Source organism: Misgurnus anguillicaudatus, chromosome 21 (genome assembly GCF_027580225.2).
Source record: "Misgurnus anguillicaudatus chromosome 21, ASM2758022v2, whole genome shotgun sequence".
Lineage (NCBI taxonomy): Eukaryota > Metazoa > Chordata > Actinopteri > Cypriniformes > Cobitidae > Misgurnus > Misgurnus anguillicaudatus.
In genome coordinates this window covers 29159203-29185599 of record NC_073357.2, presented here as the reverse complement: position 1 = coordinate 29185599, position 26397 = coordinate 29159203, and the positions used below count along the sequence as shown (strand labels likewise).

At 35.9% G+C, this 26397-nt stretch overlaps 3 protein-coding genes and 1 long non-coding RNA gene across 5 annotated transcripts in view; 2 read left to right on the top strand and 2 right to left on the bottom strand.

Moving 5' to 3' along the window:
- The window catches only part of tp53i11a (tumor protein p53 inducible protein 11a), a 59896-nt gene extending 48009 nt beyond the window's left edge, over window positions 1-11887 (bottom strand). Inside the window, exons 1-2 of the mRNA XM_055201218.2 lie at window positions 11786-11887; window positions 8199-8311 (exon numbers count right to left, since the gene is read on the bottom strand). The gene's annotated coding sequence lies outside the window, so the exon portion shown is untranslated. The remainder of the gene's footprint in view (window positions 1-8198; window positions 8312-11785) is intronic.
- Window positions 11888-16772: 4885 nt separating this feature from the next.
- Window positions 16773-21194, bottom strand: hsbp1a (heat shock factor binding protein 1a). Of its 2 annotated transcripts, XM_055201206.2 has the most exons (5): window positions 21049-21194; window positions 18579-18729; window positions 17999-18065; window positions 17654-17795; window positions 16773-17015 (listed from the first exon to the last, which is right to left on the bottom strand). In XM_055201206.2, the coding sequence occupies exons 2-4, from the start codon at window positions 18621-18623 to the stop codon at window positions 17674-17676; spliced, it is 234 nt and encodes a 77-aa protein (XP_055057181.1). In that variant the 5' UTR covers window positions 18624-18729; window positions 21049-21194; the 3' UTR covers window positions 16773-17015; window positions 17654-17673. The 2 variants fall into 2 exon arrangements, with proteins under 2 accessions (XP_055057181.1, XP_073714879.1); XM_073858778.1 differs by lacking the exon at window positions 21049-21194 and having other exon boundaries at window positions 18579-18787.
- On the top strand, window positions 19271-26216 carry LOC141352784 (uncharacterized). Its single transcript, XR_012359920.1, has 3 exons — window positions 19271-19657; window positions 25803-25859; window positions 26077-26216. It is a non-coding gene; the product is annotated as an uncharacterized lncRNA (long non-coding RNA).
- phf23b (PHD finger protein 23b) lies at window positions 19581-25323 on the top strand. Its single transcript, XM_073858777.1, has 5 exons — window positions 19581-20060; window positions 21243-21274; window positions 21356-21454; window positions 21821-22424; window positions 23519-25323. Exons 1-5 carry the CDS (start codon window positions 20033-20035, stop codon window positions 23710-23712), a joined length of 957 nt encoding a protein of 318 aa, XP_073714878.1. The 5' UTR covers window positions 19581-20032; the 3' UTR covers window positions 23713-25323.
- Window positions 26217-26397: the final 181 nt, after the last annotated feature.

The following is a 26397-nucleotide window of genomic DNA, read 5'->3' as shown; positions in this document are numbered from 1 at the left end:
GGCGATCGTGCGCAGTGGGTGTACACGGCAATTTTTGTAACTTTTGCACGCGGCTCCGCATCCGAAAATGACCAACCTCGAGGGGATTCTAGTCGAACAGGCAAGCCTGTGAAGTATCTCGTGAATCAATCCATGCACAAGAATGCATACTATTTATCTGAAACTCTTAAAGTAAAGTATGGCAACCTTATCATTTAAAACATTAATTCTTTAAATATGATTGAGAACTATTGGCTTATTTTTGTAGTAAATGTACCACTGGATGAGGAAAAATACAAACTTTAATGAAATTATAAATGTTTAATAAAGACATATTTAAGAGATTCACGTTTTATTCATGTTCTCATATATATCAAGCTATGATGTTACTAGCACCAGGGTTGTTCCAGCTAACGACGACTTCTATTTTCTTCTTTGTTTGTTTTTGACTCGATAGCTCGCGTCGCCCCCTGTTGTTTCAAAGAATAGTGCAACAGTGAGCGCGTCAACTATAAATGGCTAATCCATTTGTTGAGAAGCCCGCGCCATAAGCGGACAAAAGTGCGAGTATAAACAAAGCTTCAGGACCAGCAAAGCCTTCTCTGCTGTCAATACTATATGAATCACTGATTTACATTTTAAAGCATTTTTCCATGAATGTGTATTAAATGAATCCCATAATAGTCTATTATCTTGATTTCATAGCTTTTCTGTTGGTTGCGAGGCTTTCAGTAGTCCACATTTACGATTTATCCAATCATATTTAAGCCAGCAGCTGAGATCACTTGTTGCCAGGTCAAAGAAATCTGCCTAGGCCTTCAGAACGAGCAGTGTGGGCCCCTTTTGCTTAATGGCAATGAAATCATTGTATTACCAATCAGATTTCAAGTTGGCGTCGTCAGGGCCATTTAGAAGGCTTACAATAACGTCAGCGTTTCCACAACATTTGATTGGATCGACCCTCAGCAGTTCCAAACATACCGGGAAAAATTCCCAAATACAGCATCTTCCAGCTTAACATGGAGTCAAACAGACTGATTTTGAAGGCAAAACTCCAGTTAAAATCATTGATTTCCTTAATCATACAAATCTGGCAGCTGTATGCACCGACATGTTTGGCGTTGATTATTCCCGTGTCATCTGCTTCGGCCAAACAGACATTGATTTTCATTCTTCAAAACACTTGGTAAGCTTTTTCAAGAAACATTTATGCGAAAAAACTTCATTTCAAATACCTTTCAAACGGGTTTCTGTATATTATCCGATGCGTCTCTTTTTGTAGTGTTTTTTAATGAAGTAAAATTTTACTGTTATTCCTTGAGGTGTAAAATACAGTAATTTCTATTTTACTTTGCAATTTAACGTTTGATGTGTTTCTATTGCCATTTTATTGCCATTGTTTATTATTTTAAGATTCAATTAAAATGTAGAATACAGATTGTTGGCAGTATTCCCAGCCTATGAATTTAAAATACTTTAGTACAGCCAAATATTTATCTCCTCTTTGCCAAAGTGTTATCTAACAAGGATGCCCAGAGATAATTAGGCTGGAGGATGAGAAACCCTTTTACTGCTGTCCTGTCATCTGTGGTGAACACTATAAGAGTTGAAGATGTTCTTACCATGGCCATGCGTGGGGAAAAATCAATTTGGTTTATATTTTAAAGGCAAGAGACATCGTGCACTCGTTTCACAAAGGACTGTTTTGTTATCTCATTGCGCCTGGTAAAGTGGTACTCAACATTCCATGTCAATAGAAATTGGCTATTGATGAAAAGATAGATAGGCTACTTTATTTATCTCAAGAAAAATGTTTGTGAAGAAAATCAACATAATGTCAAGTGTTTGCAGTGTTTAATGCCTAATGTATTATGCTGACTGCAATTAGCCTTTCAATGACACTCATTGGCTCATCAACCCCTCTGGGCCACACTGTGTTTATCGAGACAGATAAACCGACACTGACATTAAGAAAATGCAGGTAACATTTGTGAAACCACAAGCAACGGCCACAAAGTAAAAAGAATTGAATAGATTGTCCATGTGTACCGCAGGACATCCAGAATACACCTGCATGTAAAGTCCCTAAAGACAGACAAAATTAGTAATGCAATTTTTCACAGCAAGTCTTTATATTTATCATTTACCTTCTGCACTAAAAAAAGCTTGTAAACATAAGTCTGTGTGAGAGCTGAAACATATTTTAAAACATTTCAGTTATTGTTTACCTTAAAAAGCCCTATTTACCTTAAAAAACTTATTTGGTTTAATGCAATGTGTTTTAGGTTCAAAAAACAACTGAATATATTGGGGTATAATTTTGCAATAAAAGCATGTAATAGGATTTGACTTTTTAATTTAAACTGCCAGGATTAATTGTGTAAATAGTGATTATACTTTTACTTGCGTGTTGTGTTTTATATGATTGAGAAGGTGTTAGGTTAAAGGTGACATAGAATGGTTGAACGGAGTATTTATCCTTGTTCTGTGATGTGACATGTAGACAAAAAATTTTTTGTTTGGGTCTGTAATGCCTTAGAAGCTTCCTAAAAACCTCTTTCAGATAGCTCTATTAGGGTGGGGGATTTTAAACAAGTGGTTTTGCACCTATTTGGCTTCCCCTACTGGCTTAACTTGTAATCTCATTACTGATTGGCTGACTTTGCTGCCACTCAAAAAATGTAGCCAATTATTTTAAAGTGGATGGGCAGTTAGATGCCTGTGATGTCATAAGCATCAGTTTTTCAGATTGGGCTGTTTTCTGGCTGACATTTCTAAAAGAGGAATTTCTATGAGACTGAGATGTTTAGCATGTTTAGCACTTTTTGTATGTTTGTGAATGTGGGTAGACTACCATTATTCAACAAAGACAAGGTAAAAATGGTTTTTCATTCTCTGTCCCCTTTAAGGGTAGGTGTGAATCTTTAAAACCATAAAAGTTTATGAAACCATTTCTAATTTTACACATGCAGAGAATTAAATGCATCTAAACTAACACACAGGAAACAACTTTGAAACGTATCCCTAAAACAACAATTCAGTCTCTAATAAAGCCACAATCTGTTCTTTTTTACAACCCCAAAACAGAAAAAGTTAGGACACTGTAGAAATTGTGAGAAAAAAAGAAATGGAATAATTTACAAATCTCATAAACTTATATTTTATTCACAGTAGAATATAGATAACATATCAAATGTTGAAAGTAAGATATTTTGAAATGTCATGCCAAATATTGGCTCATTTTGGATTTCATGAGAGCTACACATTCCAAAAAAAGTTGGGACAGGTAGCAATAAGAGGCCAGAAAATTTAAATGTACATATAAGGAACAGTTAAAAGACCAATTTGCAACTTATTAGGTCAATTGGCAACATGATTGGGTATAAAAAGAGCCTCTCAGAGTGGCAGTGTCTGTCAGAAGTCAAGATGGGCAGAGAATCACCAATTCCCCCAATGCTGCAGCGAAAAATAGTTTTCTGAGTTTCTCAGAGAAAAATTGCAATGAGATTGAAGTTATCATCATCTACAGTGCATAATATCATCCAAAGATTCTGAGAATCTGGAACAATCTCTGTGCGTAAGGGTCAAGGCCGGAAAACCATACCGGATGCCCGTGATCTTCGGGCCCGTAGACAGCACTGCATCACATACAGGAATGCTATTGTAATGGAAATCACAACATGGGCTCAGGAATACTTCCAGAAAACATTGTCAGTGAACACAATCCACCGTGTCATTCGCCGTTGCCAGCTAAAACTCTATAGGTCAAAAAAGAAGCCATATCTAAACATGATCCAGAAGCACAGGCGTTTTCTCTGGGCAAGGCTCATTTAAAATGGACTTTGGCAAAGTGGAAACCTGTTTTGTGGTCCAACGAATTAAAATTTGAAGTTCTTTTTGAAAAACTGGGATGCCATTTCATCTGGACTAAAGAGGACAATGACAACCCAAGTTGTTAGCGCTCTTTTCAGAAGCCTGCATCTCTGATGGTATGGGGTTGCATGAGTACGTGTGACATGGGCAGCTTACACATCTGGAAAGGCACCATCAATGCTGAAAGGTTTATCCAAGTTCTAGATACATATGATCCCATTCAGACGTCGTCTCTTTCAGGGAAGACCTTGCATTTTCCAACATGACAATGCCAGACCACATACTGCATCAATTACAACATCAAGACTGCGTAGAAGAAGGATCTGAGTACTGAAATGGCCAGCCTGCAGTCCAGATCTTTCACCCATAGAAAAGATTTGGTGCATCATAAAGAGGAAGATGCGACAAAGAATACCTAAGACCGTTGAGCAACTAGAAGCCTGTATTAGACAAGAATGGGACGACATTCCTATTCCTAAACATTGGTCCTCCTCCAGCTGTTCCTTATATGTGCATTTAACTTTTCCAGCTTCTATCTGTCCCAACTTGTTTTGGAATGTGTAGCTCTCATAAAATCCAAAATGAGCCAATATTTGGCATGACATCCCAAAATATCCTACTTTCAACATTTGATTTGTTATCTATATTCCACTGTGAATAAAATACAAGTCCATGAGACCTGCAAACTAGTCCATTCCTTTTCCACGCACAATTTCCACTGTGTCCCAACCTTTTCTGTTTTGGGGTTGTATTATGGTGAAAAAGACAAAATTCACCAAAGGCTCTACAAATCATTATTAAATACATGACATAATGTTAAATGTCAGTCTTAATGTAAAACCTGTCCCATTAAAAATTTGCCCCTGACCCTTTTCTGGCTGTGATGTACTTATGCTCCGGCCATTCGACTGACATGGAGCCATTAGCACAATCAGAAGTGTTAAATGTTTCACATCATTGAACGCAGCATGCATCTTCCTAATGACTCATTTCTAGAGCCTCATACATAAGTGCTCATTTTTTCAGCAAAAAAAGACAGACTGAAGAGGCTTTATGAAAGCCCTCAATCTGACACTTTTTTAAAGGTCATGATTGTATCCAGGACTCCAGACTGTGACTTTAAGGGTACGAGCATTTTTCTTGTTGAAGTAAGAAAAAAACTATTGTGCATGACAAAAGCTTGCATTACCAAACCGGCACAACCTAACCAAACTGCTCCTAAGCAGACGTTGTCTGCACAGCCGAATGAATGACAAAATGTGTTTACTCGTGGACTGAATTGGATTTAACTGAACTACGGGGAAGTGTAGCACAAAACCTTTTCAAATATTATAACAATAAATTCTCTGTTACAAACACTGTTAGAAAGCCTGAACTTCTCTGTGCTAGCTGAATCATATTTATTATACCAGTACCACTGCTCCCATACATAAACCATGTGTATTATACACTAAATACACCTCAAGCTATTATGAGAGTCGGAAAAATGACAACCTTCTACAAAACACAAGCTCAATGTTTGCTTATGAAAACTGGGAACAATTTTATACTAATTTAGAAACAACATTAAAAACTAGACATAGACTGATTAATCGGTTTTGCCGAACGGCACTGATCCATACAAATAGTTGTTCTGAATTGCGTCTGTTGCTTCATATCATTACTTTAAAATTAATTTGCTGACTAGATGCTGTATTAGCATAGAAACAACAGCAGGAACCCAAGTTTGTCGTCAAGGCTGACAGAAGGCAATTAGTACAGATATTGCAGTATACGGATATTAGTACCTCAAACAGTAACACAAAAATACACACAGATAAATCCAACCCAAATGTTTAACATGATTATTACCATCTATCCAGCTGGTTACTTTAGTCCATGATTTAGCTGGCTAAGCTGCATATTTTAAGTTAATAACAAGAGAAAACAAAATGCGTCATTCCAATAATAACACAGAGATGTGTGTATTTTGGGACTGCATTCAGTGTGTTGTCTCATAATTAACACTGATTGTGTTGTTTTTAACACATCCGTTTTAATAGTGCACATATTATATACACTTTTGTAATTTCGATGTTACCAGTGTGAGTATTTTACAGAAGTATTTACTTCAATTTTTACATTTTTATTTAAACATTAATTTCATTTAGCACATTTTCATGGTTCAGTGTTGTTTTATAATAAATTCCGGCACTGTTTCACTTTGAGTGTTATGTTTGGTTTTTATCCAGTATCCATTTTAAAAACTAGCGATCAATTCATCGGTTATCGGCAAGACCTTTAGCAAATAATTATTATCAATTTTGATCTGTTCCTAAAATAAAGTTATTGTTAGGCCTTAGACAAATTAAAATATACTGTATTGCTGCGTTCAAACCAGCCGCGGTAGAGGCGTCAAGTGCGAATGATTTCAATGTTAAGTCGATGTAAAGACGCGCGTCTGGAGGTCTCGTGGCGCGAATGTGTGGTGTGGTAGACGCGATTCCGCCTCATTCGCGCATCTAGTTCGTGCAAATGGCGCAAATTGAGCGGTGCCACGGGAAACGCGCGAGTTGAAAAATTTTAACTGTGGTGGAAAAACGTGCCGCGTTAACCATTCAGGAGCTTGCTCTAATAGTGACGTGATTACAGGAAGCGAGCGGAGTCACCGAAGCCCCTCCCATGACGCGAACTTCCGCGTGAATGTCTCGATGACTAGAATTTCTCACGCGGCTATCACGCGTGAATGAAGCGAGTAAACTCAAAATGTTCAAGCTGCAAACTAGACGCGGTAGACGCGAATTTGACGCCTCAAACATGGCTGGTGTGAACCCACGGTAAGAGTAAAAAATACTTTTAGGTATTTTTAGGGTGTTTTTACTTAATCATTCATTCATTCATTCATTCTTCACGCCATTCCAGCATCTATTGCTATATTAATGTGGAGAACTGGTTAAAGTGGCCATCCGCTAAAAATAAACAAAAATAATTTATTAAATATGTAAGGAAAAAATCTGTGTTTAAAACAGTCTCCTTACCATTCCTCCAATAATAATAATTTATAATTTGAGTTGTCTGAAAAAGTCTGAAAAAGTAATTTGTTTTTTTTTGTAAAGAGAAAACAGGAACCGGACTCTTAATCGCATGTGCTCCGTATAGGATTGTGTAGCTAGTTTAGAAAACAGTTGCTTAGAGTTAAAACATGTCATCTGTAAAGCTTCAAAAGTTGATAATCTGGAGAACAGCATGTAAATATGTCAGTTTATTACGTTCATACATCTAGGGAATCATCTGTTAAAACAGTGAAAGCTTAAACTGCGAGCTTGTGCTAAAACAAATGTTAATATCAGCTGAGCTTTTCCTCTGAACCAGTAAGGCATCTGTTGAAACACTTGCATTATCATTTAGCAGATATACTTTGGTCATTTGCAGATGCTCATGTTGTTTTGCCATGTTGATGCATAATGACAGAACCGCTCTGACGCTGTGATCACAGACATCACATTCATCTGTGCAGAGCAGCGGGGCAAAGCACAACTCAAGCACAGAGCATTACTCTGCAAATAACTGCAATTTCATATTTCTATCAGAGATGGCGATAGAGAGGCCAGGGTTACGGACTGCAGCTTTAATCTATGCAGAAGTTTATCAACACAAGTTAATCCATACTGTGGGGCTATTTGGCATCTCCAATCACCTAACCTGCATGTTTTGGCCTGTGGGAGGAAACAGGAGTACTCGGAGTGAGTAAACCCACCCTGACACAGCGAGAACATGCAAACTCCACAATCGGAAAAAAAACATGCAAACTCTTTCTCAATCGGAAGGTTGCAGTCTCCGGAGGTCACATACAGTATGCAGGATACATACATTATCAAGCCTGGTTACAAATTTTGATTAACTAAGAATAATTGTCAACTTTATAATTGTTATTATTCTGAAATAATAATGTCTTTATGATGTATGCAGCCTACAAATGCGACCTTTAGAGGCTGCAGCCTTCTGATTAAGAAACTGCCTGTGCTACCCACTGAGATGTCAATGTGTTTTTTGTCCTTTTATTTTTTAAAGAAGCAAAACTATACATGGAAACCTGTGTGCCACCGTGTTTCATTTTAAACCTGTATTTACAAAAAACATATTTTGAAGAATGTCAACACTGTTTTTTTTAATACAATAAAAGTGATTGGTGACTGATGCTGTCAGTCATTATCATTCTTCCAAATATGACAAATGTGAGTACCGGTAATGCATTTTTGAGATCACAGGTTTTTACATCACATTACTAACAATAAACATCCCACTGTACAATCAATTATTGAATGAAAACATAGAAACAAATATAGTTCATCCTGTAAACTACTTACTTAGTGGTCAGATGAAATTGACACGGAATTCAAAATCCAGCTCTTAGAACATATAGTCCAATGTCTTCCAAGGAAAAACTCACATACACATTCCACCTTGCACAAACAGAGATCTGAAGCAGAGAAAATATGAGTAAATGTAAAGCACTTTAAAAAAGACAGTATTTGTAATGATACAAGGACAACAATTAACCATGTGTATTTATTGATGCACAACCCAGGTAAGTAGAGAGATCGACCATAACTTGTGCATCAATCAAAATAAAAAAATAAACTCACAATTAGGTTCAAAATGAACAAAAATGTTAATGCCCTAAAACAGCTAGGAAAATATATATATATTCATATTTCCCCACATTCATTGACTTTTTTTAACCAAAATGAGTACTGATATCTACCAAAGATTCTAACAAATGTTTACCTTTAAAGGCAAGGTGAATGCTTTTTGAAAAACACTTTGTAAAAGGGAGTCGGGCCGAGTACCAAAACACACTTGTAGCCAATCAGCAGTAAGGAGCATGTCTACTAACCGACATCGTTGACTGGGTTGCGTATGTGTGGGGCGGGTCTATCACAAGAAGGTCCAGATTCTATCGGAGTAGGGGGAAGTTTGTTTATATGAATTCAAATGCCAACATTGGTTTTCAGAGATCATGCACCCCACCTTTAAATGCAGTTTGTTTACATTTGGATACCACTGTTGTTTCTTTATGAAAAATCTTTATATTACAGTATTGGACATAATAACATTCATTTTTGAGCAGTTTCAGATTTTTTTACCATGACAACAATGTCCATGTCAACAAACTGTCAAAAGTATTTTCCCCACCTTCAAGAAGTTCAGTTTTTAAGCCAGAACCAGTCCTGATCAGAACTCATTTTCAACCCTTAAATAGATTTACACAATGCCAGATTACACCACATTTTCTCATGAAAAACGCAAATAATAAAATATAAGAAAAAAGTTGTGGGGATTTGTAATTTGCGGTACAGTATAATGGCTTTCAAAATGTGCACACACTCAACTTATTTTTTAGTACATGTATGCAAGCACATCTAGAACACACAATTTCAGCAGCATTCAGTTTTCCTGCAGTACACTATGATACCGCAGAAGCAGTATTTTCAGTAGTACATGGGAAAAATGGCAACAAACTAAAGCGGCAGACTTTTCAAAACTTGAAAATTTAATAGGTTTCAACAGGGACATGCATGTTTTTCGCATCAAAGTGTAACAATTTTGTATAACTAGTTTGAAAAACATTTAAACAAAATAACAAAAATTAACACAGCCAACAAGAAAAGAGAAGAGACAAATGTCCATGATAACGCTTGAGGGTTAATGACATGGAGGAGAGTAATGATATTGGTTTCCTTTTACCAGGTACTGAAAAGAGAGGATGCTATAAAGACATTTCTTAGAGCTGGTATAAGTCATAGGTGAGATGGAGATGGTGCACCACCGGTGAGTCTCGCACAGTCCAATATGTGATACCACAAAGATGGTGAATTATGCCTGAGCAGGGCGAAGCCAGAGGAAACTCTGGTGGAGGTCCGTAGCAATCCTGACAAGCAAAGTGTCCAACCTTGGTATAGGAGCGAAAGACTAATCGAACCATCTGGTAGCTGGTTTCCTCTGAAGTTTCCCTCAGGAAAGTTGGCGTTCATTCACAGTTTTATCCAATAAAGCAAATGACTAGAGGACTTGGAGCCGAAATGATTTCGAACTACTCTCAAACTTTAAATGGGTAAGAAGCCTGGCTCGGAATGCAAATATGGAGACAGCGATCACTTGAAGTAACACAAGGAGATCTTGTGTGTGAGACTGTATCCATTAGGGAGACCAGAGTGCTAATGCTCGGAGCCGGCATGATGAGGTGATGGAAATCAGGTGTGCCTGATTAGCACTCCGGTGATTGGGAACGTAGAGTGGCGTGAAAGCCTGGTGTAGCTGATAGGACTGACCCAATTCAGTGCATTTCATCTAATGCTCCATATGGTGCGACATTACTGTAACATTTTAGAAGTTAATGTATCAGGTAGCAAGGTAAGCCACTGATTAAGATATTAAAGGGGAATTCAAATTAGTTATTTCAACTTTATTTAAAAGTTTTGGCTGACGCATGGATAGTTTTAAATCTTTTGAATAATGACATACGGGTGGTAGGCAACTAAACAACTAAAAAAACACCACTCTTTTTTTTACCACAATACCTTAATGACTATACTTACTTACCGAAATAGGCCTACTATCATTTTTGGATGTATGTACTCGGCATTCAATTTCAAATGCTTTAAGGTAGCAAAGAAAGCATCTGTGGCATGTACTGCTATATGGTTAAAATGACAATATAAGAAAAACTGGTTAAAATGTTTGTTATTCTGAGAAGAATATTTATATACCACTATTTAAAACGACTAAAGTTGACCAAAGTGTTTACACAAAACGTCCAGAATAAAAACACATACCCGCTCCAGCCATGTACAGTTATACAGTAATACAACATGTCAACCTCCAATCTCCTCCCTGCACATTTGTTTAAGTCCACAGATGTTTTCCTTTTTTAAATGAATGCATTCATGACAGATTTATTAATTTGAATGTAACACACACTTACTTTCAACTATTTTAAAAGCCACTAAGTCCTAACTTTTTGCCAATCATTTTGTACAATGTCTGTTTGTAGTAGCCTACCAGATAACACTTTATTGAGAAACTCAATCAAAAGTAACTTCCTGAAGCATACGTTTCTCAGAAAGGACTACATTATTACTAGTAAATAACATTTGTCATTCAAAATATGAACTGCCCATTCCATTAATAAGAATAAAAGAAGCAGATATTAGTCACCATTCATTTACATGTATGCATTTGGCAGAAGTCTCATCCAAAGCCACTTACAAAGTGCATTCTTGTATAGATAAGGATGTCTGTGTGTTTCCTAGGAATCTAAAAACAACAACCTTACACTGTCACTGACGCAAAAAAAGAAAACATTTAAACGGAAAATGTAAATATGTCCGTGTCTCTTTAATGCCTGATGATGACTACATTATGATTTAAACGTCACACACATTCAATGAGACCGACGTATGTCGTAGTTGGGTGACAGGATTTTATCCATCACTTTTACTCAGTTTTGCAGTCACCGTTGTCTGTTAAAAATGCAAAATGCTTGTCCTCAAGAGTAAAAAACTGACAAAAGTCAGTACTCGTCCATTTTGACAGATGGCACGGACCATACTGAGTTTTGAAGACTGAAAGACGAGTTGATGTTTTCGCGCTCGCTTTTCAATGCCAACAAACATCGCACTACAGCAAACCACTTTATAATAATAATGTCTTAATAATAATACTAATAATAAGTATATAACTGCCGTAAAAGATGCTTCCCCATAGTTTTCATAATCTCACCAACGAACCAGTAAACAAGAAACTGATCCAGCACATTCCTTGGCTTTTAAAGGTTCTTCCTAACACCAAAATAAAATCACATCCTTTGTTTAAAACTAACGATCAATATACTATATTGCTTGCCTTGACAAAATATAATTATTACTTGGAGAGAAATTGTTATGAGTGTTACCTTATACGAGTAGAACCACGATGCGTTGTCCGTTGCTTTGATGTCTCGCGTTTACAGTTTGCGCTCAAGCCCACACGAGCTATTGCGTTTACCGTAAAGACTCAAATAGATTAATACTCGTGCGGTGGGGGAATACCGTAAGTATTGTAGGTGATTACCTGAAACTTCTCGGTTTTAAGTATTCAATAAATACATTTGTTGAATGATATGCTGTGATTCTCGTTAAAAGAAATAGTGGGTTTTAAATATGGTTCTTACTCAGTATGGGGGGCAGATTTGTTCATTTTCATTTAATAGCCAATGATGTTTAATTGTGTTGACCCTATTACAAAAATATGATGCTAGGATTTGTAATAATTATCATTTATGATCATTTTTATAATGTTTTTTTTTTTAATTAAACCAACGAAAACAGACCCTTTGCTTAAACGTTGAATTGTTTATGAAATATGCCATTCCCCTTGTGACATAGCTTAGGCTCCCCTAATAAAGCACCCAAATTATTTTGGGTAAGATTGCTGAAGCATCTGCTTTGTATTTTATGGTTAGTTTCTATCTTATTGTGAGAGCATAAACTGAATTTATTTCTGAGAATCAAATCAAACGTGCTTTAATTTGTAAAATAAATGTAAGAATTTGACTGAAAACCTCAGAAGTTATTGATCAACAATAGAGTCTGTAAATATTTTCATTTGTCCTTAAAACATGCAGCATTACACCACACGGTTGACATTTATTTAGATTTATGCATTTGATAAGCAATGGAAAAAAGAATGTAACACTCAAGTCTAAATAGATGTCTATTAAAGCAGTTTCATTCATGAGTTAATTTGCATTTATTAATAAAGCAAATGCATAATATATGTAAAATTCAATTAGCTTGTTTGTGTTTGCCTTTTTAGTGTTTAGTGGTAGAAGTATAACAAGCAGAGTCAAAAAATAAATATATTTTTGCTTTTACGCCTTGTACTTTTAATTAATGGTAACTCACAAATAATATGGTTAATGGTTAACCTGATACAAAATAAAAATGAAATACTAAGTAATACAACTGATTATATTGCTATATACGCTGAAGATATGACCTCCAGGGTAGTAATTGTGAATTCCCAAAGAGGATAAGGCTCAGACACTCCCCTGTTATTCTATGCTTCCCATGACACTACTAATGGATCATAATGATGGCCTGACATGTAAATGTCGTCAAAAGGGAAGAACCATCCTGCCACAGAAGAGGAAAGTGAACCACAGTTAATAAAAGTAGACAGCTAAATTGCAAAGCATAAATGAGAGAACAAAGAATATCCGGAGAGAAAGAGATTTTTAATGCAATCTTACAGATAATAACATTAATAAAGGAAGTACTATGACATTTCAGAAGTGAAAATTTTTAACTAAAATTTGTTTTCCTATTTTATTTTTATGTTAAATAAATCTCTGGCGTCCCCATAGTAGGTATATGTGAAGTTATATCTCAAAATACCAGATAATTTATAATAGCATATTAAAATTGCCACTTTGTAGGTGTGAGCAAAATTGTGTCGTTTTGGGTGTGTCCTTTTAAATGCAAATGGGTTGATCTCTGCACTAAATAGCAGTGGATGGTGCAGATTAAGGTGCCGTATTATCCCCTTCTGACATCACAGGGGAGCCAATTTTAATGACTTATTTTTTCACATGTTTGCAGATAATGCTTTACCAAACTAAGTTACTGGATGTGCATTTTCACTTTTTCTACGTTGAAAGAAGCACTGGAGACCCAATAATAAAAAAAGAAGAAATATGGTAGCCTAGCTTTCTTTTTCCTGCAACTGTGTGTATTCCCCTTAACTTTCCTGTACTTGTGAACAATTTAATGAGTAATGTGTTTTAGGTTAATGGCAATAAGAAATCCAAAAAATCTCCATGGTAACAACAACTCTTGCTGTGCAGTTGTGGGCAGAGGGGAGGACAAAGGTCTGCCTCATCAGCAGGAGACTGAAAGTACCATCATTAGGAGTCTTTACATGAAATTAACAAACAAGTAAATTCAAAGGTACATTTGTTTATTTACTGCCATTATAAACCTAATAAAAATACAGTTCCTGCTTGTTATTTTGTTATTTCTAATCAAATTATTACGTTTTTAGACATCATCAAAGTGTTTTACATTTACACATTTGGCAGACACTTTTATCCAAGATGACTTATATTCAAGCTATACATTTTTATATGTGTGTTAAAAACACCTAAACATAATAAACATAATACACAAATATTTATCTCTTAGCTTTGTTAACAAAACATAAGCTAATGTACTATCGAAAAGCATTTTTAACAATGCAAACCATTACAATTTAATGCATTTGATGTAAAACCTCCACGCTCTTCATGTTTATGTTATTTTTATTTCTCCAGCTACTTAAAAAAATAAATCTTATAATTTAACTCAAACGGTGGCTTTAATTCAAAAGTTAAACCATTGAAACAACAGACATAACAATAATAGAGATGTCTTCTTAAAAGTAAAAATGTAAGTATAAAGTATGACTGTAGCAATGCAAATGTTATAAATGTTAGTATAAAGTACAAGTGCAAAATGTCTATTCTTTGTGTGGTTATAATAAATGTAAAGGCAATATCCTTCTTGAATTTTTTACTCTGAAAGTAAGAAAATGTTCTACCTCATGTTACAGTCCAGAGGGAATGTTTACCCCCTGTTGAGAGATAAAATTACCTCTATGGCTGGTACAGTGTGTTGATACTTTGGGCATAGAGACAGAGAAAAGAATCTAACTTCTATAAAGTACAAATATTATCCTTATTCTTGCACAAAGTAAAATGTGCTCCACATATGCATATAAACACATTTCAACATTTATTGGGAATGAGTTTGTTCCAGAAAAAACACCAGACATCACACAATGCCTCACATAATTCCTTCCAAGTTTGGAAGAGCAAAAAATAGAACAAAATAGAAAATAATCATTTTTCATTCTGGATTTTATATTAAAGTTCAAATAACTATGCCTGTGATTATCACTCATCGTGAACAGAATGACAGAGAAAGTCTGTATGATAACAAAAATGTTTAATAACAAAATAGCTCCACCAAGTGGATATGACTGATGGTTTGTCTTTCTGTAATATCGATATGATTTTGCATTTAATAATCTCTGCCACGATTAACATTCCGTAATTTTCTATCTAAGGTGTCTTTGTGTAACATAGTCAAAAATACAATTTAAGAAGTAGTAAAGTATTGAAAAATGTACAAATTACCTAATGACATCTGATAAGAGCAACATAGAATAAATCATAAAAGTAACTTTCACAAATTAATTTTATTATATTTCAAAATACAATAAAAATATGATGTGTTGGAAAACGGGACAATTTCTGAACATTTTTTAAATATACACCTACTTCTCCCTAAATTTTTCTAAGTTAAGTTAAATGTAAAATCTACCAAGGGTAAATTAAAATAAGTCATCTTTGAATGTTATATATTGAATGTTTACTTGAAAATAAACCACAGAAAAAAATAATTATTAATATATAGTAGATATAGATTGTAATAGAATAGAATAAAGTATCATTGCAAACTTGATTGTCCTCATAAATGAATTATAATCTAATAACTTTCCTTCAACTCAGTAGCAGCAGTGATAATGTGATAATATAGAGATAGTAGTGTGGCATGTGTTATCCCTAAATTAAACCGTATATTTTGGGGGGAGGATGATTACTTGTCTATTTATGACTTTGTGTATTGAGAATAGATATTAATATCCAATAATCTATTGAAGATGATTTTTATAAATGGTCAGTCCAAAGCTTGGCAGATATGTAGAGGATAATAAATTCCACTTATTTTAATCTGACTTGATTATTTGCTTTTTTTTGTCAAGCATTTAATCCAGTGATTTATAACATGTGTTTTTGGTAAAATTTAACTTTAATTAATACTGGCCTAAGTTTATAATACTAGAAGGCCAGTTCCATTACATGTCCTGGCATCCAACGATATTTCCACTGAGAACAGGCCAAGGAACACAAACAAAAAAATCTACAAACGAGAACATCAGTGAAAAGTGACCTTATTCTGAATAGACAACAGCTAAAACTCTGTGTGTTGCCTCCCTGGTAAGAATAGGTTTCAAATAGTAATAATATGCTTTATTGTTGTCACAACCACATTTCAAATTTCAACATTTTAAACAATAAGTGGAAAACCATTGTGCATTCACACTTCTAAGATATCTAATGTTCAACTCACACACACTTAAACTGAACAACTGTGAAAGGTAGTCTCCATGCTGGAGACCCTGTCTGTGAAATTCAGACAAAAGTCTCATCAAATTATGAGATTAGGAGCATCAAAGTTTGATTCACATTTATTTCAATCTTTGACATGGCCTTACTCAGTCAATATTAAAGATATCAAGGTTATATTTTTACAGAATGTTCTTTACGATGATCTTATGTAGAAAACAGTACTTTAGCTGGGTTTTCACAATTGCTTTTTTCACAACGATTATCAAAACATAGAGTAAATAACGTTTTGGCTTTAGTTTTTTTCATAAATTGGGTACATAGTGGATAATCGCAGTATTGCAGATTAACATAAAAAATTCATCAGGAACATGAACACTTTTTTATGCAAACGTTTATTTTTTCTTAATTGATGAGATAACTCGTCAATGACGAGGAGAGAGTTGAACATGAAAAAAGTCTGATTTTCATGATATATCCCTTTTATATGCTGAAAAACAGTATATTTAAAAGATAGTGCCTATATCTAGTACAGGTATATTTAATAAAGCCAGATGCAATGATGAGTAACAGAAGTCGTGATAAATAAATCTGAATAAGGATTAAATTAATTGCACATTGCCTAAAGACTTACAGATCTATGAATCACTTAGATTTGCTTATGGATCACACAAGGCTGTATTTTTTACAAATTTTGCTGTTGTCTCTAACTGAAATTAGACAGAGAGAAAGAGACATTTGTAAAAGAGCTTTAATAATAAGCAAATTACATGCAGTAATACAAAAGAACAGTGTGATATCTCAGTGTGAACAGATACTTGACCTCATGACCGTTAATGGATTTGTTAAATATGCATAAAAGTCTATTTGGATAGACCACATATGCAAGCACCTTGTTATTTAATTTAATTTCCTAAGAAAAGAAATGTAAATCTTGACACTGCAGTAGAAGGTCATCAATGTGTTCCTTGGCAGTCTGAAGAAGAAAAGTCAGTTAAAATTAGAAGATGAACATGAAACATTAACAGTAGGTGGCTAACTGCTTTATAAGTGGATATTTGGGAAAAGCATTTTGAGCCATTTAACCTGCTATTAAGAAGTACAATTTAAAGAGTTCCTTCAGTTAATGACAAGATTAATTAACCCTAAGAAATGGTATTTCTGTTTTAATACGAATTTTGCAGTTTACAACATAAATGTAACTCTATTTTGTAACATAAAAGTTAGCTAGACATTTAGGAAAAGGTACAAAAGCTGTCACTGGGATGGTACCCTTTTAAAAGGTCCTAATCATTTATGTACCAATATTCACTCTTTAGGTACAAATGTGTGCTTTTTGAAAAGGTACTGCCCCAGTGACTTTTCCCTGTAAGGGTATGATGCATAATTTTGTTCTTTTGGATGAATGTGTAAGTTTAGTTATCCTAAAACTCTTAATTGTCATGCTTAACCTATCCAACTTTATTCTTAACCATAAAACTTAGTTATCCAAGATATATAGGCTAACTTTAAGTAATGTGTAACAACAAAATTATCCGCAGAAACATGCACCTAGAAACTAGAATGTATTCTGGGACAAAGACATCTTCAAAGATGCAATACTACCACATTTACCATAGTGTTGACCATTGGGTTTAAGCTGTACCAGAGTTCTCAGTGACTTTAAGCTCTTCGTCAATATCCTCCACACCTGCCTGAGTCATGAGGTCGGAGATGTTCTTTTCCAGGTCATCGATTCGTGTGCTCATCTCATCAAGTGTGTGGATTAAGAAGAAACTCTAGTGAAATTGTCTGTTTCAAAATAAACTTCTCTACAATTTATTTCCAATTTATGTACAATTAATATTTGAACTATATATAAGCACATGAGCATTCTAGTAAACACAGCTTATTCCACTCATTTATTATTACTGATATCACAAATGTGTTTAAAATAAAAGCAAACATGCAGAAGGATATTTCTTCCAATAATCTGGTCTGACATGGTCTGAAACTTGTCCTGCATCTGCTGCAGTAAGCTCTGTACCTAAAATGAACAGAATACAATTATTTAACTAAAACTAGTGAAGAAAAATATGAATGAGCATCACTTAACATAGCTATATCTGAAATATCGCGCGTGGGTTTTGTGTGGGCTTCCCACGCGGAAGTGCAAACAGCAGTTTGAGGGCACGCTCCCTGCCCACGCGTGGAACTGCAACCATAGTAACAAGGGAACCCTCTGAACATCATGAAATCACACCAGCTCTTATTAAAATGCAGCAAATCTTTTTTTGGCATGCATGTGTTACATTACATATACATGTAATTCATCCATCGCTTTACAAAGAAAGACAATACATAAAAGTATGATCATTTAATACACATTCAAGACAGAAAGCGTAACGAGTTACAACCACATCAAACACTTCGCAGTTACACACTTGCTTCAAAAAAGTACATTATTTTCCAGGTTATTACTTTAGGGTAACTAAAGTAAGAGCGATTTAAAGTGGTTGCATTTTCTAGAATGGTACAACGGTGGAAATCAAGCACTCACCACAACAGTCAGGTCCTGAGATGATTTAGGGTCCTTCTCGGACATATCTTCTAGAATTTTTTTGTTGTCTTTTGTGTGATCTTTATGTTTGCGTTACCAGAGGCTTTGTCAAGTCAGTCCACAGTACACCGTGATTCATTCAAGGTGGAAACTGTCGTCGAGGCAGTAACAGATTTCGTTGTTAAGGGGGGTTTGGTCAAAGAATTTAAACCAATAGAGTGACGTTTGACTCTAAGATATGACACGCTTTTTCCTAAAGGGGGCGCTCAATGGCTCAGAATAACACCTTACAATGAGACATTTTCACAATATTTTCAATTACTGTATATTGAGTTGGTTTATTCTGGAGTCAAAAGATATATGTCAATCAATCGTCTTGGTTTTATACAGCGTTGCTTTTTAAAACACTTTATTATGTATGATTCACACGTGCACTTATAATTTTTTTTTCGTCGTAGATAAAAACATTCAATCACGTGCGTTTGAGGCGCATCATTATTATTGTTATTATAATTAAAAGTGTTGTAATAAAAAGCATCTGGCTTTCTGAGCAGTAGAGCGCCCCCGATAGGACGCTAATTTTCTTCATTGCATAGAGCTGCTAAGACGATCTGCTTCTTCAATGAAGAGGTCACTGGCAATTAAAATTTAACTAATAAAAGCGAAGTCTGCAAAACAGTTGTATTTATTTATTTAATAAACTGTGAAAGCAAACATGTAAAAGAAAGCTTAGAAACGCAACGTTATTCATTTAAACCCATTCAACATGCTTGAGATACAGCGAATACTCAAAACAGATAAACTCAATTTCCCACATACAAAGCAGACGAACGTTCAATGAAAGGAATTATGGGATATGGTGTATATTCGTCATTGACGTCAACGCCGTTGTGTCCTCAAATATCTTTCGTTGAACTACATATCCCATGTACCTTTAGCGATGAGACTACACATCGGTACTGCAATCCGACCACAAGGGAGCTACTGGAGTCAGTTGACATCGACTTGCGAGGCGCGCCGCCGGAGGCGACACGCATACGTTTGGTCGTTTTCCACGTACGTCGACAAAGGATAATAATGTAACTATACAGTTTATCTAACAAAATTTCGTTGCAAACATGCTAGATTTATGGTTTCATCGTTGGATCTTCTTTACTCGGTGTTCCGTCATGTAATTGAAACTACCAGCTGGATTATTTTCACAACGCTATACGCTGGGCAGAATTAAGTTAATTAATCTTTCCAGAGGCGTCAAATCTCGCGAACTTCATTTGAGGCAGTTCGTAAATGACTTAAACGCAGTGAAAACGTAGTAAAACCGTCGTTTCAATGATTGTAATGGCCAGTTACCTAGACTGTGCCTAGCCAACCGAAGCTTGCTGCGCCCAAGCCGGGCGAAGATTGACGCTGCTCGGTGTCATCCAAGTGAAGTGGATCGAGTTTACTATTCGACAATGCTTGGAATAATGTCCGAACACCAAGGTAAGGGAATCCCTAAAAAAACTAAAGTAAAATATTTAACTTTTAACTTGTGATTGGCAACACCCACCATCGGTTCAGTTTTAGCAGTCAGCTAGCCTGCTAGCAGCTCTCATGCTACAGTAACTGTTACATTATGTTTGGGTCAGCAGACACATATCTTTAGGAAATCTAATTTGTAGCCACTAACTTTGTAATCTGCAATGGCGGCGATCATAAATTGATAGCTGTTGTTTGCCGATTATCTTTAGTACGTTAGATGGATGAAGTACGCGCATAGATTAGCAGAGTTGCTATCTTGTGCAATAGATGAAAATCATTCCAGGTGCTGCAAATGGACTTTATTAATAGTAATTTTGTTGGGAATAACTAACGATTTGCGTAAATACATTTATGTTTCCCAAAATGCTTTCGGCTCCTGTGATTTAATAGTTTGTAATTAATTAAATACCAGTTACGCAGCGTTGCGCATTTTGTCTTTACCCAAAGCGTATATTTGAGTTGCTGCTATTGACCTCTTTAGCCTGCGTTACACCTTTACACAACAATAAGTAACTTAATGTTCGACTGTCCTTTAATAGTTTAAATGTCCTGTAGTTTAATGGCATATAAAGCAGCTGTTTTTAATCGGGTCCTTGTTTTGCCTACGGCTGTAACTCTTTGTTACATGCTAATTACGCCGTCGCAAATACGCTGACAAAACTGTCGAATATCTGCATATGTAACGCTTCTTCAATCGGTTGGTCGTCGATTTTGTGAACGTAGTGACCCAAAACAGGTTTGGTGCGAGTTTTCAAGCAATTGAAGTCAGCAGTATGTTTCGACGCCGTGAATAAAGCTTAAAGCCACATGCTGTGTGTTACAGTGTCCTGTCGTCTTTAGCAACCGGCTTTTGTCATTTAATTATTTGAAAAATGATCCCCATAAAAAGTCGGTTTGGGAAACATTTTACAGTTAGTCTGGTGTGAGTGATTTGAATGTAAAATTGTACCTTTGTAACCCTTTGAATTAACGTTATTATCGCAGTAGTCCGCGTCGTAAAGGAGTTGCACAGTACAGTTAGCGAGTTAGCTTATCTTCGACAGGAGAACGCACTTTCAGTACGACAGATTCAAAGTGCACATTTTCTCAAACTAGTAATGAAATAATTTGTTAACCAACTATTGTTTTTCCTCTGCTTTTTAGATTCATTACTGAAGTGTAAAGCCGAGGCTCTGGTAAGTCAAATAAGGAAATAAAATGTTCACCCTATAGATGGCAGTGTTTGTCATAATACTAATTCAGGATGTTCATGTCTGCCGTCAGAGAGAAAAAAGAGGACAGTGGAGGACTTCAACAAATTTTGCAGTTTTGTCCTTGCATATGCAGGTTACATCCCATCACCAAAGGAGGAAAGAATGATCAATTTGCTCCTATATTTTCTTAAATATGATTATAACTAGTACTAAATAAACCAGGGTGGGTTTTAATCGATTTATATTCCTTAAAGGCGGGGTGCATGATCTCTGAAAGCCAATGTTGATATTTGAAATCACCTAAACAAACACGTTCCTACTCCAATAGAATCTGGACCTTCTTTTGATAGACACGCCCCTTCTGCTGATTGGCTACAAGTGTGCTTTGGTACTCGTCCCGACTCTCTTTTCCAAAGATTTTTTTTAAAAAATCATGCACCCCGCCTTTAATGTCAGTAGTGGCTTTATTGTTCGATGTCAGATCTATCTATAGTAATTTTACGTGTCTGCCTCTGTCCACAGGAAAGACCATGGTCACCAGGATCCTCCAATTCTCCAAACAGCTCTGGTGCTTCAGGTGAAAACAGCGTTTTAGGTGGCACAAGTTCTACCGTTGGCGCCAGCTGGAGTCACGGGTCTTCAGACATGCATACCATTCACACTTTTGTTCGTAAGGCTCGTGCCAATAAGAGCAACAAGAGCATGCGTCGATTATCTTCTGACAGTAACCTGATTGACAAGATGTGTTTAAAAGACTCTTTCTATGAGGGCGAGGCGGCCAGCAAAGCAGAACGCAAAAAGGACAAAAAACTCAAGCGCCATTCTTTAGGTTCAGGTACTGGCGACAGCAGCAGCAGCGGTGGGGAGAAACGTGCAAGGATCAAACGCAGTAAAAACCCCAAACAGTCCAAAGCCCATAAGAAGCTTAAGAGCTCGGCCCACAGCGAGACAGACTCTGAGACCGGTCTCGGCCGCGGAGACGAGCACTTGGGCTGGGGAGAGCGCAGGCTACAGGCCCCGGGTACGACACTGGTGAAAGTAGAGAAGGAGGAGGAGGCCACCAGAGAGGCTGATATGAGCTCCAGTGAAGGAGAGACTTGGATAGCGGATGAAGACATTATGGTGGAGTCAGGTGAGTGTCTTGGCATAGACAAATGAGATTTTGATTAAGTGTGCAGGATTTATAATGCACAAATGGTTATAATTTAAAAGGACCATCCCTTTTTTTTGAAAATATGCTCATTTTCCAGCTCTCCTAGAGTTAAACATTTTGATTTTTACCGTTTGGGAATCCATTCAGCTGATCTCCTGGTCTGGCGGTACCACTTTTAGCATAGCTTAGCATAATTTATTGAATCGGATTAGACCATTAGCATCGCGCTAAAAAATAACCAAAGAGTTTCGGTATTTTTCCTGTTTGGAGCTTGACTCTTCTGTAGTTACATTGTGTACTTATACCGACACAAAATTAAACGTTGCGATTTTCTAGGCAGATATGGCTAGCAACTATACTCTTATTCTGACGTAATAATCAAGGACTTTGCTGCTGTAACATAGATGCAGCAGGCGTAGTGATATTGCGGACTGCCCAAAAATAGTCCCCTTGGTTACTTTCAATAGCAGGGGACTATTTTCAAGCGCTGCGTGATATCATTGCGCCTCTTGTAGTCCTTGATTATTACACCAGTTTGAGAGTATAGTTCCTAGCCATATCTGCCAAGAAAATCACAACTTTTAATTTTTTGTCGGTCTTAGTACACGATGTAACTACAGAAGAGTCAAGTCTTAAAAAGAAAAAATATCGAAACTCTTTGGTTGTTTTTTTGGCGCGATGCTAATGGTCTAATCAGATTCAATGGATTATGCTAAGCTATGCTAAAAGTGCCGGCACACACGGAGATCAGCTGAATGGATTCCAATATGGTAAAAATCAAATGTTTAACTCTAGGGGAGCTGAAAAATGAGCATATTTTCCCAAAAAAAAAATGGAGTGTCCCTTTAATATGTTATAGTTTAAATTTAGATTAGTGAGGTGAAGCATGCAACACCTCCAGACTCTCATTTAAAATTAATCCTAAAAGCTACCTCTTCTTTTCTGATTATTTATAGAGTTGGTCTGATCATATTCAATCTACCGTACCACATAAAACAAAGCCTGATTTGTTTGTCTTCATTAATTGTTCAAATATGCCAATTAGTCTTAACACAAACTCTCTTCTTTTACAGGTGATGATTCGTGGGACTTAATCACCTGTTACTGCGGTAAACCTTTTGCAGGACGGCCCATGATTGAATGTAGTCAGTGCAGTATCTGGGTGCATCTCTCTTGCGCCAAAATTAAAAAATCCAATGTGCCCGACATATTTAACTGCCACAAATGCAGAGACACTCGACGGTCGGGTCATAAAAAAGACACTTAGAGGAAGGTTTGAATGTTCCCGATTCTCTAGTTTTTTTGTTTGTTTCCAGAGCAATTTTGGTTTCCATTTTTATGTTTTTTTTTGCAGCTTTTACAACTATTTGATTCCCTGCTCTTAGAATTACCAACTGCTTAAATGTTTTGTGATCACCAATGTAGGGAGAGTCCACTAAGAAATCTCAAGTGAATTCAATTGGTCACGTAACTCCAGAGTTGATAAGTCTCTGTTCTCTCTGGCTCAAATTTGATGATTCATTAGTCAGAAATCCAAGTTTCAGTGATGTTATAATTAGATCTGATGCTGAAAAATCACACTGTTTTCCAACTGTGGAAAATATTCAAGGTAACACAGCCATTTTATGGAGATTAAAACTAATTGTTTATTTAATTCTATTTCAAATAAAAGTCTTCAGCTATAATAGATGTTGAAAATTATAAAAGGATATTTAAAAAAAAATTGTGTAGGGATGCACCGAATGTTCGGCAACTGAAACCATTTGGCTGAAAATAGCATAAAAAAGCATTTAAGATGTTTTGCCAAATAAGTAAAAAGACTGAATAAAGTTTAACAAACAATAGCGTTTATGATTAAGCTGGTTGCTATTTGATCATATAGAGTGAAAGGCATGCATGCTTTATAAATGCAGCAAACATGTTGGCAGTGTGAAAACATTTTAAAGTTGTCTGAGAAAATACTTTTTTGCTATTTAGTCAGCCGAATAGTTTGGGTCGCTTGGCATTCGCTGTATCGCTAGATTGGCAATGAGGAAAATACTGTTGACCTCATTGCATTACTAGTAGAAATTAAAGAATGCTTTATTTCTTAGTGGACTGTCTAGTTAACCATTTTTCATTTTCACATGTTTTTGTCTGAAGGTAAACATACGTTTGAATGCTATTCACTATATGCAAGTATAGAAAGACAATATGTCTAATACACCGTTATAATTGAGGTTTTAACTTGTAATGTGGAAAATCACTACCGATCATATACATTAGATCCTCAATTAAAATATAAAAACTTTTATGGCTCTCAACTACGTGTTGCATTTGAGCAGAGAATCTATTCAGTTGTAACTGTTGAATTTTTTTTCTGAATCTACTGGTAATGTACTGAATATTAATTCGCATTGTCCGAGAAGCAGTCTTAAATTACTTGCACTATATATTCTGAAATTTTTTGGATGTTTTAAGTTGACCTTGAGAAGATTTCAGATTTTCCTTTCGGTTGTAAGATGCTCAAGTGAAGGCTGGATTTATAAGCTGTGCCTGGTCCCCAAATGGAGTGGTTGTAATTATTGCTTTCAAGAAGTGTTGTAAACTCTGGAAACTGAAAGATAACTCATGCTACAATCTCTTTCATTTGAATTAGTTTGGAAACTATTGTTTGAGTTTTTCTTTGTGGTTTGTTTGTACGGCAGCAGAGATTGGAAGTCCCCAAAAGCCAGATCTCTCTTGCTAAATGTTTCATTCTGTAAATATCACAGATTTCGAAAAGTGTACATATGTGAAAGTGAAGAGAAAAGCAAAGCAAATGGTATATTTTTTTGCATCTGATATTGTTTTCTTTAACTACCTGTAGAAATAAAAGTTTTCTTTATTGGGCTTCAAATGTTCTTTAAATGATTGGTCACTTTAGATGAGGTGCATCACAGTTTTTTTTTTTTATTAAAATCAATTGAAGATTGCACAAGTTTTCCATGTACATTTTATTTTGTAGCAACACAACTACAGTGTCTTGTCAAATCTCACCCTGCTAGAGGGTGCTATTAAGCTTATATTTCCAAAATATAAATACAAATAAATAAGTCACAGTTTATAATGACATACAATGAGTTGATAGAAACAAACAATGACTTAATAAAACACAAACAGAATGTGAAAAAGGAGCAGATCTTTATAATAAATTGTCATTATTAAGTAGGTGGTGGACTTGATCATTTCGCATCATATTCTTTTAGCTCTTCAGGTTCCTCCTGGAGGAAGAAAGTTGATTTTGAGATGTTTTGCAACCAGTTTGATTAAATCCAATCCACTGTAAATGTCAGCAGTTAATAAAACTTGCATTTTATACCTTTCTGTTCCTGCTAGATAAGTGGGTGCTGCCAATGGGGTCCAGAGGAACAGTGATTCTCCTCCTATAGTCAGGTAGAAATGTAGAGATTACATGAATGTATTTTGGCTCAATGACATGATTATAAAAGACTAATAACATGTGAAAAGACATTTTAAAAGTTAAATATAACATTTTATTAAAACAAAGTTTTATTGTATGAATTGCATGAAAGTAAATGTACTTACCGCTTATCTTTTTTGTTTTGGTGTCGATTGCTGTTTGGTGGTTGCACGTTCATTCGTTCCAAAGGGGGAAAGAAAGCAGGTGGCTGAGCCGGGTTGGGATCCCAGTCCCGAGTCATTTCCCCCTCGTTTCCCGGGAACAAGTCTACCAGATCGGAGAGCTCATAAATGTACGGTGACATCTCCTGATCCGACCTGTGATGGCTCTGGACATTAGAAATGGCAGAAAACAATGAGTTTGATTTTTATATGTGACAGTGTTTGAGGAGTGACATTAAGCAATATCACATCAACAAAATGTAAAGACAAAATGAAGCGTATCAATATTACAAAATTTACCCTCTTCACTCTTAGTCTGTCAGGTATCAGGAAGGCATACAGCTCATCC